The following is a 25,792-nucleotide window of genomic DNA, read 5'->3' as shown; positions in this document are numbered from 1 at the left end:
TTATAATGTGGAAGATGGACTGATTGCTTCAGTTACGGATAAATAAGGTCTACATTCCTCAAGTGATAAAGAGTCACTGCTTCTCTATAGAAAAGACGAGTGATAATCTCTCAAGGCACAGTATGCGTAAGATACCACTTCAAAATGAGAAAATACATTTAGAAGCATTTAGAAAAACATCTCTGCTCTAACCAAAGGACCTAGATACCTTTCACAGACCAAACATTAAGCTTGGACACACAACAGAATCATTGGAGATTAAGAAAGGGAAAAATATTTTTCCAAGACAGCACAGACAGATAAGAAGTACTTTTAGTAAGTGATATGTAGCCATCCTGCCAGGTTAATATTTTAGAGAAAAATGTATTATGAGGATTTATACTCAATTTTTATATTTGATATCAATTACAAGACTGGACTTATCATTATGTTTCTATCACTATGTTCTAAACCTAGTTTCATCTGATATAGTTTATAATTTCTCCCTTAAACTAGTAGAGATATAAAACAGGCATATATAGCTTCCATTCTGCCCAAAGCTGGAGATATGGACAAACAGCAAATCACCTTAAATATTTCCTGAGATAAGAATGCTATATTCATTCATTAAACAGCAAAAAATGCTGGTAAGAATTTCCGGCCTTTGTTTTTGGGTGGGTTTTTTTGGGCTATTTTAACTTAAAGTTATTTGCTTTTATTTCTAAGCCCCACTAACTATTCTGATTGAATACATATCTCAGTAGAACTCATATCATATCACCCATGGCTTCAGATTTCACTCACTCAAGTGAGCAATAGAATATAGCAACAAAAACTTAAATTAAGCAAATTGTGAGAACTCTGGGGATAGGCTTGGCTTCTCAAGTTTACTGCAATTTGTTCCAGAAAAAAATACTAAAGAAAAGTACATAAAGGGAAAGAAATCAACATTAGCTCCATCATACTGAGGAGACAAGAAGCTAAAAACAGTTTTTCTTCCAGCGATTTTTACTACTTATAATAAAAAGTTGGGGTCAGGGGCCGGCCCAGTGGCGCAGCAGTTAAGTTTGCACGTTCCGCTTCTTGGCAGCTCGAGGTTTGCCGGTTCGCATCCTGGGTGTGGACATGTCACCGCTTGGCAAAAGCCATGCTGTGGTAGGCGTCCCACATATAAAATAGAGGAAGATGGGGACGGATGTTAGCTCAGGGCCAGTCTTCCTCAGCACAAAGAGGAAGAATGGCAGTAGTTAGCTCAGGGCTAATCTTTCTCAACCAAAAAGTTGGGGCCCACCCAGTGGCGCAGCAGTTAAGTTCACATGTTCCACTTCAGCAGCCCAGGATTCACCAGTTCAGATCCCGGGAGCAGACCTACACACCGCTTGTCAAGCCATGCTGTGGCAGGTGTCCCATATATAAAGTAGAGGAAGACGGACATGGATGTTAGCTCAGGGCCCGTCTTCCTCAGCAAAAAAGAGAGAATTGGTAGATGTTACCTCAGGGCTAATCTTCCTCAAAAAAATAAAAAAGTAAATTTCATTAATTTTAACATTATCGGGACTCAAAAAAAACTACTACTAAAAATTAATATTAAAAAGAAGTTTTATTGAAATACATTTCCCAACATTTTTAAAAAACACTTCATTCACAATGTGATTTGAAATAGCAGAAATACACCCAATTGGGGCTCACAACTACAAGATCAACTCAAAATAAATGAATATGCTATTTTAACATTAGCAGTAAAATTTTCTTATATTGTCCAGTAACAATACACTTTTAAATGTATTAGATTTCTATTAGGTTTATTGACGATTAAACTTGAGGACTAGGACTAGGACTTGTGGTTGTATTACTGTATTAAGAAGCAACAGATAAAAGTAAAATGCAGAACAACTCGTGAACACAGCCAGAGAAATCATGATAATGAACACTGCTTACTTTCACATGGCTCTGGGCTCCAAGGTTGTAGATCTCGGTAGGCTTCACTTCATTAATGATCTTCACAAGGCAGGTACTGTCAGTGAGATCACCATAATGCAACTTCATGTCTTTAGGATTCAAAAACATACCATTAGATAGAAGAAAGCAACATAAACCCAATTTTTTAAATATCAAAATTGAAATGCATATTCTGAAAGTCTGAAAACCAGACTGACTCTGGAGCAGCAGAGTGATAACTGTCATCTTTAAAGAACCTAAATAGTAGAAAGATATTCACATTTGTTGCCTATGTCTATAAAAGATTTATAAAAACTCAGATGTACTTTTTAAAAAATCCTCTCATGACAGAAGTTATACAATTAACATATCTTATGGCTCCCCAGTGGTTCTATGATGTGTTACATAAGACTGAGATTCAGACAAAGAGAATCTCGCAATAATGTGTACACTCTCTAAACAAATCCGTGACACATTAAAATAGTGAAGATAGCTGTTCAGATACTTTTACCTAGGGATTTTTAAGTATTTCATAAACACCAATCCTTAAGCCATCCACGAACTACCTGAGGCAGTGACATAACTGATTAAAGAACGACTAGCCTATAAATCTAGGCAGACCCTTAAACGATTTCATTAGTTTAAGAATTTGACACACGTAGATGGGCAATTTGCTAACTTGATCTTATCATTATTTTTACATAATATTGATCTATGTCTAGACCCAAGAGGATATTTTAGAAAATGGCAGTACCATTCTGCACTTTGCACAAAAATGGTAATAATTTTCAAGAAGGACGCATTGAATAACCTAAATATTAGGAAAGTCTTTACTGGAGACAACTAGGTCATCTTCCTGATTATGTCACTACCTGCACAAGTAACCCAAACCTTCAAATATTCGGGGCTCTGAGGTGAATACAAAATCACTTATGGTTTACAAGCTGACTAGCTCTGTCTCTTATGTGGCATTGTGGCTTTGATAAAGTCACAACCTCTTTCTGCCTCCCTTTCCTCATCCGTAAAATGGTCTCATTCACAACCTGAGAAGTTGCCGTAAAGATCAAATGAGAAAACACCATGACTGTGCTATGTAAACTGTACAGCTACATACTGGCAATTTTTATTAACAAAAATAATAAACAACTGCAAATATTGACAATGATCTCTAAAGCAATTAAATATAGTTTTGACTGCCATCTGTTTTTGGACCTGTCTTCACAAATTATTTTAAAAGTTAAAAAAAATGTACAAAGATTGCTTAACTTGACAAATTAGACCAAACATAAAAAGCAAAGGAGGTGATGTTACTTGAGGGGATAGGGACACCTGGAGAAGGGTAATCAAAGGCATGTCTACTCTTGGTCTCTCTGGCAGCATCAACTGACCAATATCCTTGTAACTGTGCCCCAGGGGCAGCAAGCAATGAAGGGTTTCCAAAGCATGCAGATAGCATTAAATGAAGGTAATTCATGAGTAAATAACTGCGACTTGATGGGCTTTGAGAAAAACGATATTTGAAAATAACTTATAATATAGGAAGTTATAAAAAGAGATTTTAGAAAAAGAAAACTACTTACTTCCTTCAATATGAGCCTGGGGGTTCTTATATAGATGTTCAATTCTACCTGTATTGAATGAACTGGATCGCCGTACGATTCCATGGACCTGCATTTTTATAGTGTGGAAAGGTAAGAATTATAAATATGCAAAGAGGATTAATAAGCAACTCAGAAGTTATTTTGCTAATGTTTAGCTTTGTGAAAAAAAAAATTATATAACTATTAATTATTAACATCATTTTTAAATTATTAGAAATAGCTCCACTGCTTACTTTCTCCCCAATCACTGCATCAGCCACCAGCACCCTACTTTCATCTTTCTCCAGTGTTTTCACTGCCAATCTCAACAAAAGTAACTAGATAATTATGTGACTTCACAGCAAATGCCTAGTTGTAGATACTCAAATGTCTCCTTTTCTAAACACACACACACACTTATAGCCCTACTGCTGACAAAAATATCTCCTCAATTTGAAACCGAAGACAGACCATGTGAGGCCATATTGGTAAAACAGTCTCGTGACCTCTGTAACACAGAGCATGAGGCCAAGAGGCTCTGATGCCACCACATCTTTCCAGTGTCCTCAGGGCTTTGCATCTTGCACCTACTATATATTTTATATATATATATATATATATATATATACACACACACACACACACACACACACACACATACACACATCTCCACAAATATAATCAGAGAGCAGTTGCTCTTTGCAGCTGTGTGGAACAGTAAGAAAGTTAAACAGGACAGGTTAGGGACAAGACTTATATACCACTAGATTTAAGATGTGAAGAAAACGCAAATGAAGAGTGGATTTTGGTTTTTATTTTTATCTTTGACTTAACCATGATAAGTACAAGGGGGAAAAAAGTCGTTGGAACCAGAATGCATACCTGTCTGATATTGAAGAAAAGACTATTTGTGTCTGATACATAAGGGAAATTGTTCAAGACCTGGTCTCACTTCCTTCTTCTGTCAAGACTGCTCCTTTTGTGTTGTCAATGCTAATACCAGCTTATGTCACCAGCTACCCAAGTTCCAGTTCTACTGGTGGAAGTTTTAATCCTTCACTTATTTTAGAAGTTTTCCTTCTAATGTTGAGTAGTTTCATTTGCAGCTGAATAGACTTCTATATTTTAACTCAATCGTTTTCTGTCTATTTCAAAGCAAAATTAATCGTTGGCATGACTCAAATATTCCAAATGCAGGGGAGAAATTATAAGTACATAAGACTTTCTTTCAAACAGAAAGAAATGTCATCATTTATATGGCATACATGAGAAATCGACTTTTACAAAGGATACAACACACCCACAATAATAATTCTATTGGTAGTTGCTTTAGCCAAAGAGAAAAGCACTCATCCACACTACTTTCCAAAAGAACTAAACCTAAGAAAACTCAGTAAACATGAAAATATTTTAAGATAGGAACATCACAAACTTCATTAACATTTTAGGAGAAATCAGGAAAATCTAGGAAACATTAAATTGAGATTTGGGTATACATACCCGTTCTTAAATTAGAAATGGAGAAAATAACACTTAAATTAAGCTTAGAATTTATTCTACTTCATTGTCTCCAATTTTTCAAGTAGTTACTTAACTGTAAAATTGAACTACTCTACAAACTTAATAAATTTTGTCTAATAAAAACCAAGTTCACATACATACTTAAACATAGCAAAACTGGCATTTACCACCAAAGTTATTTCTGAAATATAGATTTCTCAGAGCTTTATTTCACTGGATAGCGAGGAATTTATATGTTCTAAAAACAGATAATTTAATTTTGACAAAAAAATAATAATAATATAATCTAGTCTATTTTTTCTCTTGCTTGCTGGGTTCTGGGTAAGTCACATACTCCAACAGCCCAAAACAAAGAGAAATGCTATACACATCGTATATAAACATAAAAGGCTCTGATAAAAATATTATATGATATTGATGGATTCATTATGAAAATCAGACAACTACACAAAGTTACAGCAAATAAATAACATAGAACTTTATTGTCACGCTTATAAGTAAAAGCATTAAGCACTAGTTTTGGGGGTTTTTTTTAATACAAAATAAAAATGTGTTTTAATTTCCCCTCACTCCCAACTTTTGGTATGTGAATACAAGGAAAGAAAGACTTGCCAAATGCTTAATCCATGACAGCAAGTATTATTCTAAGAACGAATGAAAGCTGAGTCTGTCTGCTTCTGAGACAGGTGAAATACAAACTCTAAGACAAGCCAAAATGTGTGCAAACTGGATAATCTAGTTAAGAATTTGAGGTTAGCAGCTTTCTCTTTACAGAAGGGATGTATGTATGGTTTTTTGTTTGTTTTTATAAAGATCTGGAGGGGGTTGGGGGGAGATGAGGAGTTAGGAAACCAAAGTGAAAAGATAAATGAGCTGAATTTGAGTCCATATTAACTTAATCAAAATCATTATTAAATCATAGCAGCTCAAAAACAAAATACAATTCTGAAAAACTGAGGTCTTAAACGGAAGTATTTTGACAAACAAATTTCATGCCCCATTTAACTAAGTGATGAAAAGGAAAATTTCAAGTTCTCTCAATGTCAGAACCAAGCTGATTTGACTTTAAAACCCAGGGTCAGATCAAGCAACATGACAGAGAATGCTTATTTATCTATTTACATATGTATTTCAGTAGAGAAAACAGAAAATGATTACCAATGGATTTCAAATTCTTCAGTGTCTAGATTTCTCTTGGAGGCAAGGATGCCTCCCAGGGATATTTAATGCCACTTGCCTTTTGAAATGTATACGAAGGTAACATCAATAGCTACCATGTACATGGCAGTCATCATGTGCCAGACGTTCTTATAGACATTAAATCACTTAGTCTTCACAACAACCTGACTCTTATTACTCCCGTTCTACCAATGGGGACACTGCCGGAGACCACACAGCTACTAAGTGGTCATGTTAAAGGATGGACATGATCCACTGCACCAACACTCAGTATGGTTTCAAAATGAAATCCATAGAAAGTTTTGCCTTTTTTCACCATGGCTCCTGGGATATCCAACAACCCAGAAAAAAAACGTTTCAAGGATTCCCACAGATCAAGAATGGAAGCACTGGAACTCCGTGTTCTAACAAATAATCTCCCAGAGATAACAACTGGATGGTCCTTACATCTCCTTTATTTTCTCTTCTCCTGATACAACCTGGTTAGAGAGTCCCTTTCCTGGAAGGGAAACCCACAATTTACCTATTCTTTATTTTAAATTCTGATATGCTGTCTTGTAGTTGTTACCAAGTATTTAATATAGATTTTTCATACATTCCCAGATATAGCTTTTAAAAGGTTTAACTTTGTCTTTTCATTCTTCTGGTTTCTCTCTGTATTTTGTGCAACATGGGTATAAAAGTATGCTGTTGGCTCATCTGCTAATGATCATGCTAGGAAGGCACTTAAAACTACCAGGACATACTAGAAGCTTCACTTTGTCGATTTTCTTTTTTCCCTTATGACGAGAAGGAAAGCGCACAGGGCTAGGACCCCAGGCAACGTAACATACCTCCTTTTCACTAATGCTAATTAATGAACTGGACTAAGGAGCCCTTCTGCAAAATCTGTGTCCTGGCTTGTCAGCACCTGTGTCACACTGTCACTCCTGTATTCCACAGAGCTCCTCTGGACTCTTTTCCATATACTGTCTTGCCTAATCTTCACAACAACCTTGGGAAATAGGTGTACTTTATCATTCCCACTTATATGAAGAAATTAAGTCTGAGAGAGGTCCAGTGACTTTTCACTTCAACAATATGCAGAACTAAATATATAAAGTTTTAAAGGGTGATTTTCTATAAGACCTGACAATTTTTAGTTTTCCTCATCATGAGATGACACCTACAGGTATTCTATAAATAATGAACAAGAGTTAGATATATACTCTTTATGTGCTCCTTAATATTTAACCTTGAGCAAAATCCAAGAAACTAGCCACATTAAAAACTGTAACTTTAAAGTTTTAAATAGAGTCTCTTTTCTATGAGAACTGAACCAGGGATGAAACAATCCTTCACTTTTTCACATTGAACAGCTCATTCAGAACATGATAAGGTGAGTGGATTTCAGTGGCCACATTAGATGACCAGGCCCCACAGTTTCAGGAATCTAATGTGTGAGGTTATACAAGGTGTTTAACCATAACTAATCAGTCTACTAATACATGATATTCCTTTTCAAGTCATACACAAGCGTCTATTTTTGCTTTAAAGTTAGCCAAGCTTTTTACACCTTTACTTTGCGTTTTACCTAAAGAAGAACTAAAGGATTAATAACTAACTGTGCTATGCTAACTCTATATGTATGGTTTGTTTTTGCCTATGCTGCCCCATCATCACTACCCAATCAACCTGTCTCTGCTCTTCGACTTGCTTCCCTCCAACTGACTGTTGCTTCTGCCAAGACTCCATGCTTCCCATCTTCATAATAACAGGCTGATCTTGCCATTGCTAGCCAATTAAAGTTTGCTCCTTTGTTTTCTATTAAGAACTCAGCCTCAGTATCAAGCCTATTTATAGAATTTGTAGCTCTTCTTCCCAGTGTTTATTTGCTCCTGGCTTGTACTTTGTCACCCCAAAGTAAGTTGTTTCCAGTTATTTCTGAGCCTAGTGATACTCCTTATAGAAAAACTAGATTCAAAATAACATGAGAGCTCAGAGAAGCAAGGCTCCATAAATTAAGATCTTAAGAAATGTTGTCCATCTTCACCTTATGATTAAATGATCTCATGTGAACCTTTAGTTGCAGTAGTTCTCAAACTAACCAGGAAAGCAGCATCAGTAACAACCAGGCGCTTGTCAGAAAGGCCGATTCCCAGACCTCTGAATCAGCCATCTGCGTCTTAATGGGTGATTCTGATGGACCCTACAGGTTGAAAATCACTAAGTTGGAGGCCTGTGCTCATGCAAAATTGCTGATACTGATCCTGTGGATTTAGGTCTGGATAGACGTTTCCCCCTCTTTTCCTACTGCATGCAACTTACTAACCCTGTTATTTCACTCATGGCATTAAGCAACCAGGGACTGCTGGCTGATAATTCTAGAAATTTTCCAATGCAGCCTCTTTGAAAAATCCCTCTCACAGTTACTTTGACCTAAGCACAAAAAGATAAAGACTGTGCCACCATTAGATTCCTCTTAATAGCTTATGCTCCCATTATATCAATCTATTAAAATTGAAGGCAGTACAATAAAATACTTACCTCGTATTCCTTGACCTATCATATTTCTCCACGACTGCCCACTCTCCATCAAAGCTAACACAAAAATACTCAGGCTTAACTGTTTCTTTGGATCCTTCATTTCCTTATGAAGGCTCCTGTGTCACCTAAAAATTTATTAAATAAATTTGTATACTTTTCGGTTTAATTTTCAGACCCAGCCAGGAACCCTAAGAGGGTTGAGGAAAACTTTTTCCTCCACTACATTAAACTGACAAAGACAGACTAAGAGGAGAAACTTCTGTTGTTTTCTCAGACTCCTGCTATTTTCTTAAACTCCTTCTGTTTTCTCAAACTCCTTTAGCTTAAATATTCAATATGCCAAGATGCTACATTTGGGGTAGCATGTCCTAAACCCCATCAACTATTACTTAGCTCCTTCTTTTGGTTCACTCAATACACAGCCAAATCACTAACTCCTCTCTAGCCAGCAAACACCTCTTAGCGGTCCCAACATCTGAAACAAAATAAGCATGTCTCCTAGCCAAACCTTTCTTTATAGATTTATTAAAGCATTAAGTTAATCTAGCCTGAATAACTAGTCTTTACCGAAAACCAACTCTTTTGTACTATATATGATCTACTCTAAAATTTTCTACTCTGTAGAATATGTATTTATCACTCATTATAGGAATCTATGTATATGAACATATGTATATCTTCATAATTACATTTGTCTTATTTTGATATTATTGCAAGATGCAGAACTAGCATCCTCAGAACTAGAACTTAGAATCCTTAGAATAGACCTAGAGCCTTATGAAATAAAGGGTACAGAAGGTGCTAAATATATCTGCTTTGACTTCTTAAAGTCTAAAAGTGAAGGCTCTCAGAAAAGATTATGAGTTATAGTAAGAAAATTTAGCTTTTCTTCAAATTCTGTTGGCGTTTAGATGCCAAATTCCTTGCTGTTGTTTTTGCATTTGCCCACAGTGCACATTTTTTAAACATGCGCCTGCAACTGGAATGAACAGCGAATCCAAAATTACTAATGTAAATACTCACAAATTGGGCCAAAGCATATGGGTCATTGTGTGGGTTTTGTTCTCTGCATAGTATAAATTTATATAGAAGTATATATCTGTTCTTAGAAAACGTAAGATGTACATACTAATTTACATCAAATTTAATACATAAAACCCTTGTTTCTTTTAAGAAAAGCAGAAAATGCTGAAGGAGAAGAAGGAGGAGAAAAAGGCAACGGCAATGACAAAAGCAGCAAACCCAGAAGTTTCAGCTCTCATAAAATACATGGCTGCCCGGCTGACTATTAGAAAGCAAAAATCTCTAAGTGTAAATTTTTCATTCAAGCTTGCCAAAGATCAGCTTAGTTTTTATTGCTCTCTGCAATTTCCGAATTGAGTGACTTCACTGTGAGTGAGACTTTTTTATGTAACACATTACATCATAAATTAACCCTAATAATGTTACAGCTTTTGGCTTACACAGGTTGCTGCTTTATCGGAGAATGTGGGAAGCGTGCAAAGCGTTTAAACACTAAGGAACAGGGGAAGCCACCAGTGCTCACCAGTAGATAAATAGCACAATGAGCTGGCATGGTTACAAGCCAAGAGGCACATTCTTCCCCTGATTTTGATTTGTTATCAGAGTTCCAGTGGAAAACACACACAGGAGGACGGCAGCAGAGGAAACAGGAGGCCACTGTGTCCAAGTGATTCCACTAGCCTGTGCTTGCTCACTGAGTCACTTACCTCGTAGCCTTTCTCCAGCAGGAACTCAGCCAAGTATGAACCATCCTGGGAAGAGAAGGAAAATTGACAAATGTCAGATCCATCACAGCTAGCAGAAAAGGTAGCCAAGACTAAGAGTTTTGAGATAAGCATTTAAGAGGCTATATGAACTTAAATTAGGGATCATGGGAGCCAAAATAAAAATAATACAGATAATGATAGCAAACACCAAACGGTGTTCCACTGCTCACTACTCCAACTACTGTCTGCATTTTCACAGACATTATTTCATTTGAGCACCACAGAAGTGCAGTGAAGTGTTATCATTGTCATATTCACAGTGAAAGAAACGGAAATACATGGAAGTAATATGGGGCAACAGAGATAACACGAAGCTTCAGAATCAGATGAATTTGGGTTTAAGTCTTGCCATTTACTAACTTTAAAATATGCAAAACATGTGCAGCAAAGCAGCGGGCCTTGGTGTGGTGCTACAGGAACATAAAACAGGAATCTAATTCTGGGGGACTGTATAAAAGGAATGGCTGGGGAGGGGAACTCCAGGGGCTTGGGGAGAGGGCAGGACAAGTATAAGAAAGTGGCAGAGAACACCAGAGTGTTGATATTACTGAAAAAAGACAGCATGGTGGAGAGAAAGAAGGTGAACACCTTTGTGCAGGAGCCTTCCAGGCCCTGGTGGGAGTTGGCTTCTAACCCAAGAGTTCTGGAAAGTCACTAAAGAAAGGGGTTTAAGGGTTTTAAGGTAGGGGTGAGGGGTTGTGGACATGATCAGATTTGTGTTATCATCACTGAATATGTATTCACGCGTATATAGATACACACACGCATGAGCTTTAAATTTGAAAAAGGTGTTTATTTTTTATAAAATAGTAAGTACTTCATTTGTATGCATCTTAAATTGTGCAGTTACAATTCTATATTAAGTCTACATTAATATAAAGGTGGCTTGACTAAACACAGAGATTCTCAACTGATTTCTAATAATTCTTTTAAAAATTTCTTGGTGGGGGGGCCTATTTAAACTAAAATAGTTTATGTGCCACTTTTAGGAAAAGAAAGCATCAGAGTCAGGTAATTAAACTATTAAGAGGCCAAAAGATGTAAAATCACCGCTGCAGAGGTACTATAAAAAGCCATCAGCCTTGCTCAGAAAATGAACTGGGCTGACATTTTGCAATCAATCCTGTAACTGCCCTTCTGCTTTTAGCTCAGAAAGGTCCCCTCCATCCCATCCAGACTTAAACATAAAAATGGGAGGCTCCGACTACTGGAAATTTGTGTACTCAAAAGTAGCTGTGAATACTTGGGTTTTCTTTGGTATCCTGAGTTTGAAAAAGCTTAAAATATGCCTTTGAGCTTTACAAGTTCCTACTGGATAATCCAGGAAAAAGAAAAATGAAGCAGGCCTTATTATTAACATTACTTGACTTAAAGCTGGAATTGGAGACATCTTATGGGTTCTGAAAATGACAGGGGTGCCAAGTGAGTGTTTACTACATTAATGTAGAAGTCACGCATAAATTAAGGCAGGGTGACAAGGAGAGGTATACAAGAAACACATTTTGCGGTTCATTAAAACCTCCAGCTGATGTTCTTCTGACTTCTTGACATAAATATTCTGGTTTATAGACTCATGCGGAGAAAGAAGAGAGATGGTTTGCCATATTCTTTTTCCTCTAAATCTTAAGATATACACACAATTGGGTGGTTTTTACCAACATGCAAACTAAATCAGAAAAGACGGCTGAACAATTCAGATTAGGACAAGTCAAGTGGGTCTCCATGACCATCAGAAATGTAAGAATAATCGGCAGTCTTATAAATCAATCAATGAGAAAACAGATTAATAGAAAAAGCTTTTGTAATAAGAAGAATAATTTTACAGTAGGTTAGAAAGCCCTAAAAAGTACATTTTGTTTTGTTTTTGGGGTTGGTGTTGTCACTTTGAAGCAGGCAACATTATACTTTTCCCCTTTTATAATTTGTCTAGGAATAAAAAGTTAAAATGCTTTGTGTTCCACTATGGTTGCACAGAATGTTTAAAAAAACAAAAAGGCAGAGGTGAAGTCCTAAAGACCCATGGGGGCAGGAAGAGCTGTGATTATTTAGAAAGCTGATGTGAAACAGACCTGACCAGGACTGAACCCTGTCAATGAGGTCTTGTTCTTCTCACCCAGGCCGCTTCTCAAACTTTCCAACCACACTGGAACATTCTGAACCAGCAGTGGCACTCACTTCCCCCTCACTTCCTTGCCAGGTCTCTCAAGTGATAGGGCCCAGGCTGCACAATGAGTGGGAAATGGAGCAGAGTAAGGGCTCCTGGTCTCCGGCCCAGGGAGCCCGGCTGGCCGCCTTTCGTCTTCTCCCCAGGCCCCTGCAGGAATCCGCGGGGAGACATGGTATCTAAGCAGGCAGGCGTCTGCCAAGCCAGCAGATCACTGTTTCTGCCTCCTCAAGAAGAACAGAGCAGTTAGAGAATGCTTCAATCAGACTAATGAATGAAACGTCATGGCAACTGAGAAGTGAAACCAACACTAAATTCTGACACTTGACTCCTCAGAAACCAAGGAACACTGATGGACTCAATTGCCAACTCGTTCGCTACGAACACAATCTGGTACAAATTCCAGCCTGGGCTCAATCCTTGTTACAGAAAACTTTTTAATTGGAGAGATAATGTCCCAATTGTGACTCTTTTAAATTTAATTTTGCACATGGCTATTAAGAGTATCCATTTCATATTAAATGCTGTACAGTTTTAAGTAACCACCATGGCTTTAACATTTTCAAGACACAGAAATGTTTTCTATCTTATTCTTACAAAAACTCAGCCTAGAAAGTAAGCAGTCATTTGGCATATGAGGTAATGGAGCACGTGGAGGTTAGCCAACTTGCCTAATATCACACTACTAGAGATGCAGTCAGGACTAGAATCCAAGTCTCCCATTATTCTGACCCAGGAAACAACCTCCTTCCCCATCCTCCTCTGCCTGGGACCTACCAAAACATGTCAAACCTCAACAAAATAGTAAAAGACTATAACGGTTTCATTTTTCAACCAAACTGATTTAGTCATTTTCCATTACAGGGCATTTAATGGATTAAACAGTACTTCTAGTTTTAATCAAGTGACCCAAACCCAGAGCGGTCACATAATTTTAGAACACTCCAGGGCCCAAAGGAGGGAGACAGGACACAGAGCCTGAGATTTCTGAAGTCTCATTTAGGCACACATCCTAGTCAAGAAGCAGTCTAGTGTTGTTTGGAGGTAGATTTGGACTGGCTGTGGATGTATGTTTTAGGCTTTAGGGCCAAGTGGGCAGGGCCACTGCCCAGGGTCCTAAAGGGCCAGATCCAGATGTGCCTGACGCCTAGAGTCCCTATACTTGGGTATCTTTGCTCTTTACCTTTCATGAAGTACTCAGAAATGTTTTATATAAACATCCATAAAAATTAAGAGTAATTCCAGAAACTAATCGAATCATATCTTGACCATAGTATGAAAATTACCTAAAATTTCATATCTATGAAAAGCTGAAGGAAGTTCAGAAAGTTTACCCCTTCTCCCTATGCCCATACAAGGTTGAGATAAGCACTGACTGACCCTCATATCCACCCCACGTCCAAACACACATGTGCCAGGCAGTCTACCTTCCTGCAGAGAAGAGAGTCTAGCATTTCTCTTCTCTCTTCAAACATGGATGCACTTACAGCCCAGAAGGACAAATGAAAAGGACACTTTCTTACAGGCAATTCGAGAACCAGGTCCCTCTGAACTGCATCTAAATCATACTGCATGTTTCTGCCTAAGCTCTATTCGGCAGCTTCTTTGAACAGAATAAGGTAAGTAGTATTGGGCTAAAGAAATTATGCCACTAATAAAATGTATTTGTTAAGATCATCTCAAGCATTAGGAAATAGAATACCCCGTCCGTAAGAAGAGAAAGTACTCAGTTACACTACCTTTTATGCTCTTTAACTCTATGTCTTATAATTATTCTAAAATAAGCATCTTTTCAGTTAATCGCAATTACAATATCAAAGTAATCTGTTCCTCCAGTAAGAGAAATACCAACACCTACATGATTATCAGAGGGCACTGTCATGACTTACAGTGAAAACTTCCAGTGGGAAGATTAGCCACTATCTTTTATCTGGGTTTATCTGTCAAAAACCCAGAGGCAGAATATATTTGAAAAGTATTTTAACCTGGTTCATGTTATAACACAAATCACTGGATAAAATCTCTGTCAGACTCACAGAATTCAAAAGACCACAGGGATTAATTAACCCAGCTCTTTCACTTTACAGATCAGGACAGTGAGATTCAAAACACTTAAGCGTTTAGTACACAGTTACAGTTAGGAAGTAGCAGAATCTGCACAGAAAAATTAAAAAAAAAAAAAAAAAAGAGGGTCTCTGGACTCCCAGACCTAAGAAATTTTCACTAAAAAATACTGCAGAAAGATCCAAAATGAAGAGACTGGACTACTGTCTACCGTTGAGAACCAAGTGAAAAACACCAACGCATTACCAGAGTGAAGAAGAACAATATAGCCAACAATTATCAGTAGAGTGATAATTAACTCACTAGTAGACAGGAAACGAGGACACCATCAATATTTAAACATATAAATAACTCTCATCTACTAGGGTCTTTAAAGTTGAAAATTATTTTCCCATAAAATTCAACTTTCACTTCCTTTGATGTTCCTCCTGGTAGAGAAGAGCACAGTATCCCAGAAACTTAATCAACAAATTGTGAATAATAAAGAATTGATTATGCCCAGCAGTTTAAGATACTCTTTCCGTAAGAACCCCATCCCTCTGACCATTTTTTAGGGAAAGAGCCCTTCAAGCAGGTGCTTAGCAGTTGCACATATACCTCATACATACACATCAAGAAGTGACAGTGGCTCTGCTAAACACAAGACCTTCCAGTAAAGAGTGATGAGTTGGAAGGTTAAAAGCAACATTTTAGAAAGAGATGGGACACCTCCACCATTACCCGGAATTCTTTCCTCCCAAACATGCTCAATTTCCCAAGACTGTAGTGTTAAGTCTTGTGTCCATGGTAAATTAAAAAAAAAAAAAAAAAAGATTTACATATGAAAAAATATCATAGAGGGAAGAAATGACCTAAAAGATCATTTCTAAAACGATCTTAGTTTTAGAAAACATTTTTTCCAATTTGATAGGTTAAAAAATCATAGGTTTTTCTTTTCATTTTTTGATTAGTATTAAGATTGAAAAGTTTTTTGTGTTTGTAATTGTGTATGTTACTTCTTGGAATTATTTACTCATATCTTTTATATTTTTTATACATTTTTCTAGTAGGCCATATTTTGCCAATTGGTTTGTTCTTGTAAATATTTAGAACATATACAAAATTGACTAATTTTTATCTCCAATAAAAGCCACCCAAAAAATATTTTGAAACAGGTTAGCAGATTTTCAGTGAGAGAACCCCCGTAATAACCTGGTTTAAAATACATATTCCTTTCACATTGCAAATGATTACTGTAAATTCTTAATTTAATGAGCAAGGAAAAACGCAAACATCAAAATTTGAACTCCAGGTATACTTGCACAGCTCAGCATTTGTAATATCATTAATTTCAACATAGTAAAATTTATGTAATTTAGGCAAATGCTATAGGAAAATGAGATTAAAGAGCTCAAATAAGGGAATACAGAGGAAACAATAAGGTATAGATAATTTTTAATTACATGATTAGAAGGAGGATAACACGCACAAAGATACTCCAACATAGTCCCAGAAATGTTTAAAAAGCCTCAAAAGTAAATCCAAAGGCATTTATTAATAGCCAACATGTGTGCTGGGTATAGATAATCGTAGATACATCAAGGGTGAGCCAACTTATTCACCTCCACATGAACAAAAGTATGCCTGAAGAATACTGTATCCTACTGATCTTCTTTTCTTTTTTATATGTATGCTCCTTTAGTTTGAACCTCTGTTTTTTTTTTCTCTCCCACTCTCTCACTCTTGACACTCATGCTGAAGTTTTCGTCCTTCAGAGGAAAAAAAAAAAAGTCCTAATATGACCTACTATTACTACAAATGATGATAATAGTAACAATAACAATAGTAAACACTTACATAGCGCTTAGGATATGGCAGGCATGCTCTAAATGCTTTACATTCATTTTTAAACCTTCACAATAATCATAAATAGTTGGCACTGTTATTATCTCCATTTTACAAATGAGCAAACTGAGGTGAACTGAGACCAAGTAACCTGCCCAAGATCTCAGTTAGTAGATAGAGGAAGGAGTTGAAGCATATATATTTGTAATGAATTATTTATATGGCAATCTACTCCACTAATAGGCTCAATCACTCCATCATGATGGGCCTACAGATGTTTTAACATAAAATTTGGTCTCTATAGAATTTATTAACAATGCAAAGTGTCCCAGATTGGTGACTATCAAACATTCGCTTGGGCCACTGGTGTTATGGAATAGAGGACAGAAAGGAAATAAGAGATTTAGCCCCTGCCCTAATGCTCTGAGAAGTATCTGAGAAACCAGATATTTCCTGGCCTAGACAGGATTACGCTTCAACACTGGCTCAGACCTCCACATTTCACACGCATTGGCAAGCCCACATGTGGACACGATGAGAATAGTAACCAGGTAAACTGCACATCCAATCAAAATGTTCTGCTATCAGGGAAGACCAGTAGAGGCATGAGTCACGGACAGAGGGTGGCAAGGCTGTATGGATAAAAGAAAAGCTATGAAATACTACCATACTGACCTCTTCTATACTGGATGGCACAGTGCCCTGGAGAAATAAATCACCCTACCTGAGTATGAACTCAAGGTAGGGAAAAAAAAGAGAGGAAATATAAGAATCATATCCCTGTCAAAATCCTTTTAAAGATCTGCTTAACAGGCCAGTTCAGTGCTGGTGTGAATAACTCCTTTCAAGTTTAGAACAATATACTAACTGAAAGTTTTTATAATTCAGGGCTCCAAATACATTGACAAAGATTTGTATAGATCCGTAGGGAAGTTAATAAAATAATCTCTTTCTCGTAAATATATAAACATATATATTTACACACATATATAAATAAATTAAAACTGTACAAATTTTGAAAATAGAGCTTCTCTCTCTCTCTCTCCTTTTTCCTTTCTCATTCTCTCTCAAAGTGACAGTTCAGACAATTAAAGTCCGTTTCTTGGCAAAGTACATGCTTATGTAGTTCTAATCATCCAAATGATTTATAGAGGACATGATTTTTTGCAGGTACTCTAAGACAGAGCTGCACTTTGTCCAGTGTTCAAGACCATGCTTAATGAAAAATTTTAAATTGGGAAGGAAAAATAACTTTGTACCGAAAAGAGAAGAATTATGAAATTTTAGTATTTACCTGATTTATTAACATTTTCTTGTGCATTTATTTTTATGATTTGTATCGTGGCTAAGGGAGGAAGAAAAAACAAATGTCCTTTTGTTTACATCTTTAAAAAGGTCATAAGAACAAAAGGATATACATGTATTAATGACTATATCTTTCCCCATTTTACTGCACATTCATTTAACAGGTTGCTACTAAAATGTCACTTTCGTGACAAGCAGAGTTAACTATTTACAAATATTCTTGCTCTTTTTAACCCAATTTCTTTCAGGGATATAATTAACTGGCACAATCCAGTTAAGATTGGTCTTAAAATATGTGCATGCTATGACAGGATGTCACTTATCGGCTCCCAGATGCATTTCAGATCTGCTCTGCAGCTGTGAAGTCCCCACCTCGATGGAGACGTCGTAAATCACTGAAGAAAGATACAAAATAAGAACTGTGATTTTCATAATTTAAAATCACTAAAAGACAAACGAAATTAAAGCATATGTACAGGAGTGTAAATGGAGAAATTTGTAAGCATTTACCCAGAAAGCTGCATATCATAAAACTAATAAAACTAACATTCAGAGCCCCAGGACAGATAAAGCTGGAGTGTTGTAGGAATGACTGTAAATCACAAAGCTCCTACAGATACAAACAATGTTGATTTCACTAGGCGTGGTGTCTGAGGGTAGGATCTGCCAGTAAAACTCAATTTTGTGGGCTAGGGAATCTCTGTATTTATTTGTTAGATTGTGCTATGTCATACATTAGCATTCTGCCACTCTGAGAAGGTAACAAAAACCATTTTGGGAGAGATGTCAGCATCATGGTGCACTAAGCTCTCCCCTTGAACTCTCCCTTCTAAAGAATAACCAAAAGGATATTCATAACACCAACAGAGGACATTCACACAACACAAAAGACATATGAGAGACCCATGCAGCCATATGTCTGAAGGTGGTGGGGCCAGATCCCCCAGAGGAAGCGGAAACTGGTAAGGGGGACTCTTCCCTTCCCAATGGCAGCCAGTGATCTTGGGACAGCACCCGACACTGAGAGGAAAGTAGGGAGGGGCAGCCCTCCACAGGAACACTGCTCTCCGAGTTCCCTCAATGCTGGAGGGAAAGGCCCACACATAGCGGAGACTGAGCTGTTGTGGGGGTGTCTCCATCAAACTAGTACCCAAGGAGAGCAGCTGGTGAGGGCCCAGGGAGAACACTGGGATCGTGCAGGATAAAGAGAGTGTCCCTCCCCCAACCCAGCACTCCAGCCCTGCAATCACCCAGAGCGGAAAGAGAAGCAGCATCTGGGAAAGGTGCACAGGTCTCAAGAATTGCTCAGAGCACAGAGGGGAGAGAGAGGCGGCAGCTGGGAAAGCTGTGCAGGTGTCCAGAATCGCCCAGAGCACAGACAGGAAAGAGAGGTGGAGCCTGAGAAAGGTGCACAGGTCTCTGGGATCACCCAGAGCACAGTGGGGAGAGAGAGGCGGTGTCTGGGAAAGCTGTGCAGGTCTCCAGGATCGCCCAGAGTGCAGAGGGATGAGAGCGGCAGCAGCTGGGAAAGGCGCACAGGTGTAAGAAGCGGCCCTTTCTCCCGCCAGGCACTCCAGCCCTCTGATCCCGCAAAGTGCCCCAAGGAGACAGAGGCAGCATCTGGGAAAGGCACAAAGGTCTCCAGGACAGCCCAGAGCACCAAGCAAAGAGAGAAGCAGGGGATGGGAAAGGTGTGCAGGTGTAAGAAGCACTCCTTCCCCCACACAGCACTCCAGCCCTGTGATCACCCAGAGCTCTGCATAGACAGAAAAGCAGAGGATGGGGAAAGCACAAGTGAAACCACCTCTCCCCTTGCCTAGTGCTGCACATCTGCCATCCAACAGGCCATTGCACAGAGAGAAAAGAAGTCAGTGGCTGGAGCTGAGGGGCCCAGATTGTGCTGGGCCCAGAATACACAGCACCTGATCCCAACCCAGTGGCAGTAGGTGGCAGCAGTGACCAGATAATGACACCACGTGGAGGCAAAAGTCCACACCATCAAGCAGTATGAGAAAGTATATTAAATCTCCAGACCAGAATGAAAGTGACAAGTACCCAGAAACCAACTCTGAATACACAGAAATTCATAATCTAAATAACAAAGAATTCACAAGTGCTTTCATAAAAAAACTCGATGAGTTACAAGAAAACACAGAAAGGTAAATTAGCGAATCCAGGAGATTCTTCACAAAAGAGACTGAAACTATAAAGAAGAACCAATCAGAATTGCTGGAAATGAAAAACACAATGGATGTGATTAAGAAAAATCTGGATTCTCTAAACAACAGAGCTGACAATATGGAGGACTGAATTAGCAATTTAAGAGACAGTAATACAGAAATGCTTCAGATGTAGGAGAAGAGAGAACTAAGACTAAAAAGAAATGAAGAAACTCTCAGAGAAATATCTGACTCAATGAGGAAATGCAACATAAGGATTATTGGTATTCCAGAGGGAGAAGAGAAGGATAATGGAGCAGAAAGCTTGTTCAAAGAAATAATAGCAGTGAACTTCCCAAACCTGGGGAAAAAGCTGGAAATACAAGTGAAGAAAGCCAAGAGATCTCCTAACTTCATCAATGTAAAAAGACCTACTGCAAGGCATATAGTAGTAAAGCTGGCAAAAGTCAACGACAAAGAAAAAACACTTAGGGCAGGAAGGCAGAAGAAAAAAAGCTTACAAAGGAACCCCTATCAGGCCTTCTTTCTCAGCAGAAATCTTACTGGCTAGGAGAGAGTGGGATGATATAGTCAAAATTTTGAAAGACAAAAACTTTCAGCCAAGAATACTCTACCCAGCAAAAATATCCTTCAGATATGATGGAGAAATAAAAACTTTCCCAGTTAAACAAAAGATAAGGAAGTTCATCAGCACAAGATGCACCCTCCCCCCAACACACACAAGAAATCCTCAAGAAGGCCCTCATACCTAAACAACAAAATAGGAAAAGGCCTACAAAGCCCAGAGCAAGGAGATGAATAGGAAGGCAATAATCAGAAAACGGCAGCTCTCTATCACATCAGTTTCGTCAACACTCAACTTTAACATTGAGGATAACAAGAAGGAAAACAACAAAATAAAAATAATGTCATCATTTTAACGACAAATTCACAACACAAGATGGAATAAGATATGACGTAAATAATTTAGAAGGGGAAGAGAGAAGGGACAGAATCAGCATAGTCTGAGGAAATACAAGTCTATCAGAAAATGGACTATCTCATCTACTAGACTTCTTATACAGACCTACTGGTAACCACTAAACAAAGAATTAGAACAGAGACATATATAATAAACAAGGATAAAATGAAGAAAACCATCATAGAAAACTACATAATGAAATTGGTAGTTCAAAACACCCAGAATGAGAAACACAGGAAATGTAGAAGAATTGGAAAATAAGTGATAAGATGGCAGTATTTAGCCCTCATATATCAATAATCACTCTAAATGTAAATGGACTGAATTCTCCAATCAAAAGACACAGAGTGGCAGGATGGATTGAAGAACAAGACCCCAAAATATGCTGCCTCCAGGAAACACATCTCAGCTCCAAAGACACACACAGGCTTACAGATAAGGGATGGAAGACAATACTCCAAACTAATGGCAAACAAAAGAAAGCAATTGTTGCCATACTTCTATCAGACAAAGTAGACTTCAAGACACAAGAAGTAAAGAGAGACAAAGAGGGGCAGTATGTACAACACAACTTACATCAATGGATAGATCATCCAGACAAAAAGTCAACAAGGAAATAATGGAATTAAATGAAAAACTAGACCAGATGGATTTAACAGATATACACAGAACTCTCCATCCAAAAACAGCAGAATATACATTCTTCTCAAGTGCACATGGAACATTCTCAAGGACAGACCACACATTGGGAAACACAACAAACCTCAATAAATTTAACAAGATTGAAATCCTATCTAGTATCTCTCCTGACCATAATGCCATGAAACTAGAAATCAATAACAAGAAAAAGCTGGAAAATGAACAAAAATGTAGAGATTAAACAACATGCTACTGAATAACCAATGGATCACTGAGGAAATAAAGGGAGAAATCAAAAAATATGTGGAGAGAAATGAGAATGAGAACACACCATATCAACTCATATGGGATGCGCAAAAGTGGTCCTAAAGGGAAATTTATAGGAATACAGGTCGATGTTAAAAAGCAAGAAAAAGCCCAAATAAGCAATCTTAAACTATAACTAACAGAAGTGGAAAAAGAAAAACAAACAAAGCCCAACCTCAGCAGAAGGAGGAAAATAATAAAAATTAGAGTAGAAATAAATGAAACTGAAACAAAAAAGACGGTAGAAAGGAACAAGGAAACAAGGAGCTGGTTCTTTGAGGAGATAGACAAAATTGACAAACTGTTAGCCAGACTCACACAGAAAAGAAGAGAGAAGCTCAAATAAATAAAATTAGAAATGAAAGAGGAGAAATTACAACAGATACCACAGATATACAAAAGATTATAAAAGAATATTATGAAAAACTATATGCCAACGACCTGGACAATCTTGAAGAAATAGATAAATTCTTAGCCTCTTACAACCTCCCAAAACTAAATCAAGAAGAAATAGAGAACGTGAATAGACCAATCACAAGTAAGGAGATTGACACAGCAATCAAAAACCTCCCAAAAAATAAAAGCCCACGACCAGATGGCTTCTCCGGAGAATTCTACCAAACATTCAAAGAAGCTTTATTACCTACCCTTCTCAAATTATTCCACAAAATTGAGGAAGATGGAAAAATTCCTAACATTCTACAAGGCCAACATCATCTTGATATCAAAGCTAGACAAGGACAACATAAAGAAGGAAAACTACAGGCCAATATCACTCACGAACATAGATGCAAAAATCCTCAACAAAACATTGGCAACTTGAATACAGTAATACATTAAAAAGACCATACACCATGATCAAGTAAGATTCATACCACGGACACAGGGATGGTTCAACATCTGCCAATCAATGTGATACACCACACATTAACAAAATGAGGAACAAAAACCACATGATCACCTCAATAGATGCAGAGAAAGCATGTGACAAGATCCAACATCCATTCATGATAAAAACTCTCAGTAAAATAGGTATAGAAGGAAAGTACCTCAACATAATAAAGGCCATATATGACAAACCCACAGCCAACATTATACTCAATGGAGAAAAACTGAAGCCAACCTTCTGAGAAAAGGAACAAGACAAGGGTGCTCACTCTTGCCACTCTTATTCAACACAGTACTAGAGGTTTTAGCTAGAGCAATTAGGTGAGAAAAATAAATAAAAGGATCCAAATAGGCAATGAAGAAGTGAAACCCTCGCTGTTTGCAGATGACATGATTTTATATATAGAAAACCCTATAGAATCCATCGGAAAACTATTAGAAATAATCAACAACTACAGCAAAGTTGCAGGATACAAAGTCAACTAACAAATATCAGTGGCATTTATATATTCTAATAACGAACTAACAGAAAGAGAACTCAAAAATACAAGCCATTTACAATCGCAACAAAAAGAAAAAAATATCTAGGAATAAATTTAACCAAGGAGGTGAAACACCTATACAAGGAAAACTATAAGACATTACTGAAATAAATTCATAATAACATAAAGAAATGGAAAGATATTCCATTCACATGGATTGGGAGAATAAACACAATTAAAACATCCATACTACCAAAGCTATCTACAGATTCAATGCAATCTCAATCAGATTCCCAATGACATTCTTCACAGAAATAGAACAAAGAATCTTAAAATTCAAATGGGGCAACAAAAGACCCCAAGTAGCCAAAGCAATCCTGAGAAACCAGAAGAAAGCTGGTGGCATTGCAATCCCAGACTTCAAAATATACTACAAAGCTATAGTAATCAAACCAGCATGGTACTGGTACAAAAACAGGCACACAGATCAATGGAACAGAACTGTAAGCCCAGAAATAAAACCACACATCTATGGAGAGCTAATCTTCGACAAAGGAGCCAGGAACACACAATGGAGAAAGGAAAGCCTCTTCAATAAACGGTGTGGGGAAAACTGGACAGCCACATGCAAAAGAATGAAAGTTAACCACTATCTTTCTCCACACACAAAAATAGACTCAAAATGAACCAAAGACTTGAAGGTAAGACCTGAAACCATAAAACTTCTGGAAGAAATATGGGCAGGACACTTGCTGACATCAGCCTTAAAAGGATCTTTTCGAATACCATGTGTACTCGGACAAGGGAAACAAAAGAAAAAATAAACAAATGGACTTCATCAGACTAAAGAGCTTCAGGAAGGCAAAGGAAGCCAGGATCAAAACAAAAAAACAACCCACCAAAAGGAAGAAAATATTTGCAAATCATATATCCAACAAAGGATTAATCTCCATACTACAAAAAAACAAACAACCCAGTCAAAACATGGGCAGAGGATATGAAGAGACGTTTTTCCAAAGATGATATACAGATGGCCAATAGACACATGAAAAGATGTTCAACATCACTAATCATCAGGGAAATGCAAATCAAAACTACACTTAGATATCACCTTACACCTGTTAGAATGGCTATAATCACCAAGACAAAAAATAAATGTTGGAGAGGTTGTGGAGAAAAGGAGACCCTCATACATTGCTGGTGGGAATGCAAACTGGTGCAGCCACTATGGAAAACAGTATGGAAATATCTGAAAAAATTAAAAATACAAATATTATATGATCCAGCCATCCCACTAGAGTCTACTTATCCAAAGAACTTGAAATCAACAATACAAAGAGGCTTATGCACCCCTATGTTCATTGCAGCATTATTCACAATAGACAAGACAGGGAAGCAACCCAAGTGTGAATCGACTGATGATTGGATAAAGAAGATGTGATATATAATGGAATACTACTCAGCTGTTAAAAAAAAAAAAAAAAAAGACAAAATCGTCCCATTCACAATTACATCAATGGACCTTGAGGCTATTATGTTAAGTGAAAGAAGTCAAAGACAAACACCATATGATTTCACTTATTTGTGGAACATAAACAAACTTACAGACAAAGAGAACAGTTTAGTGGTTACCATGGGGAAGGAGAGTGAGGGGCGGGCAAAGGGGTGAAGGGACACTTATATGATGTCTGACAAATAATAATGTACAAGTGAAATGTCACAATGTTACAAAACTATTATGACCACAATAAAAAAATAAATTAAAAAAAACATTTTGGGTAAACCACATTTAAAAGTCTGTGCCTCCATTGTACTTGCAGCTCTCTCTCCAGCGTCACTTCCTTTTAGGCCTTACAATCCAGGTGCATTTCTAGATAGCTTAACCTCAACAGAGGAACAGAGGGGGTAAAAGGAACGGTTTGTGAGATACTTAGATGACAGTTCAAACTTCCATAGGGCTTATGCTTTAACTTGTTTTTATTTTGTCATTTTGCTTTCTTTCACCAACAATGAGGTTTAGCTCTTATTCAACCATATGTTTTTTAAAATCTCAACTTGAAGACTGGCCCCATGGCCAAGTGGTTAAGCTCACATGCTCCGCTTTGGAGGCCCAGGGTTTCACCAGTTCAGATACTAGGTGCAGCCATGGCACTGCTCATCAAGCCATAGTGAGGCAGCATTCCACATGCCACAACTAGAAGGACCTACAGCTAGAATATACAACTATGTGCTGGGGGGCTTTGGAAAGAAGAAGAAAAAGATTGGAAACAGATGTTAGCTCAGGTGCCAATCTTTAAAGACAAACCTCAACTTAATAGGACTGATAGAAAACATTTTCAAGATTCCATTCTACTTCTGTAGTTTTCTAAGTGCAGCGAGGGGTGGGGGAGAGTGTTCTCTAAGTGAAAAATAATGTTAATCCTAAAAGGGATTGTGCACAACTCCCCATCTTGATCAGAGTAGCAG

At 37.6% G+C, this 25,792-nt stretch overlaps 1 protein-coding gene across 1 annotated transcript in view; it reads right to left on the bottom strand.

The window, feature by feature from the left end:
* GMDS (GDP-mannose 4,6-dehydratase) overlaps positions 1 to 25,792 on the bottom strand; it is a 646,070-nt gene that overhangs the window by 492,255 nt on the left and 128,023 nt on the right. Inside the window, exons 2-4 of the mRNA XM_046640490.1 lie at positions 10,454 to 10,498; positions 3,498 to 3,585; positions 1,918 to 2,027 (exon numbers count right to left, since the gene is read on the bottom strand). Of these exons, the coding sequence (XP_046496446.1) occupies positions 1,918 to 2,027; positions 3,498 to 3,585; positions 10,454 to 10,498 (243 nt within the window). The remainder of the gene's footprint in view (positions 1 to 1,917; positions 2,028 to 3,497; positions 3,586 to 10,453; positions 10,499 to 25,792) is intronic.

The sequence above is a fragment of the Equus quagga genome, chromosome 15 (assembly GCF_021613505.1).
Source record: "Equus quagga isolate Etosha38 chromosome 15, UCLA_HA_Equagga_1.0, whole genome shotgun sequence".
Lineage (NCBI taxonomy): Eukaryota > Metazoa > Chordata > Mammalia > Perissodactyla > Equidae > Equus > Equus quagga.
The sequence above is the reverse complement of the archived record's forward strand: the minus strand, read 5'-3'. Positions and strand labels throughout refer to the sequence as shown.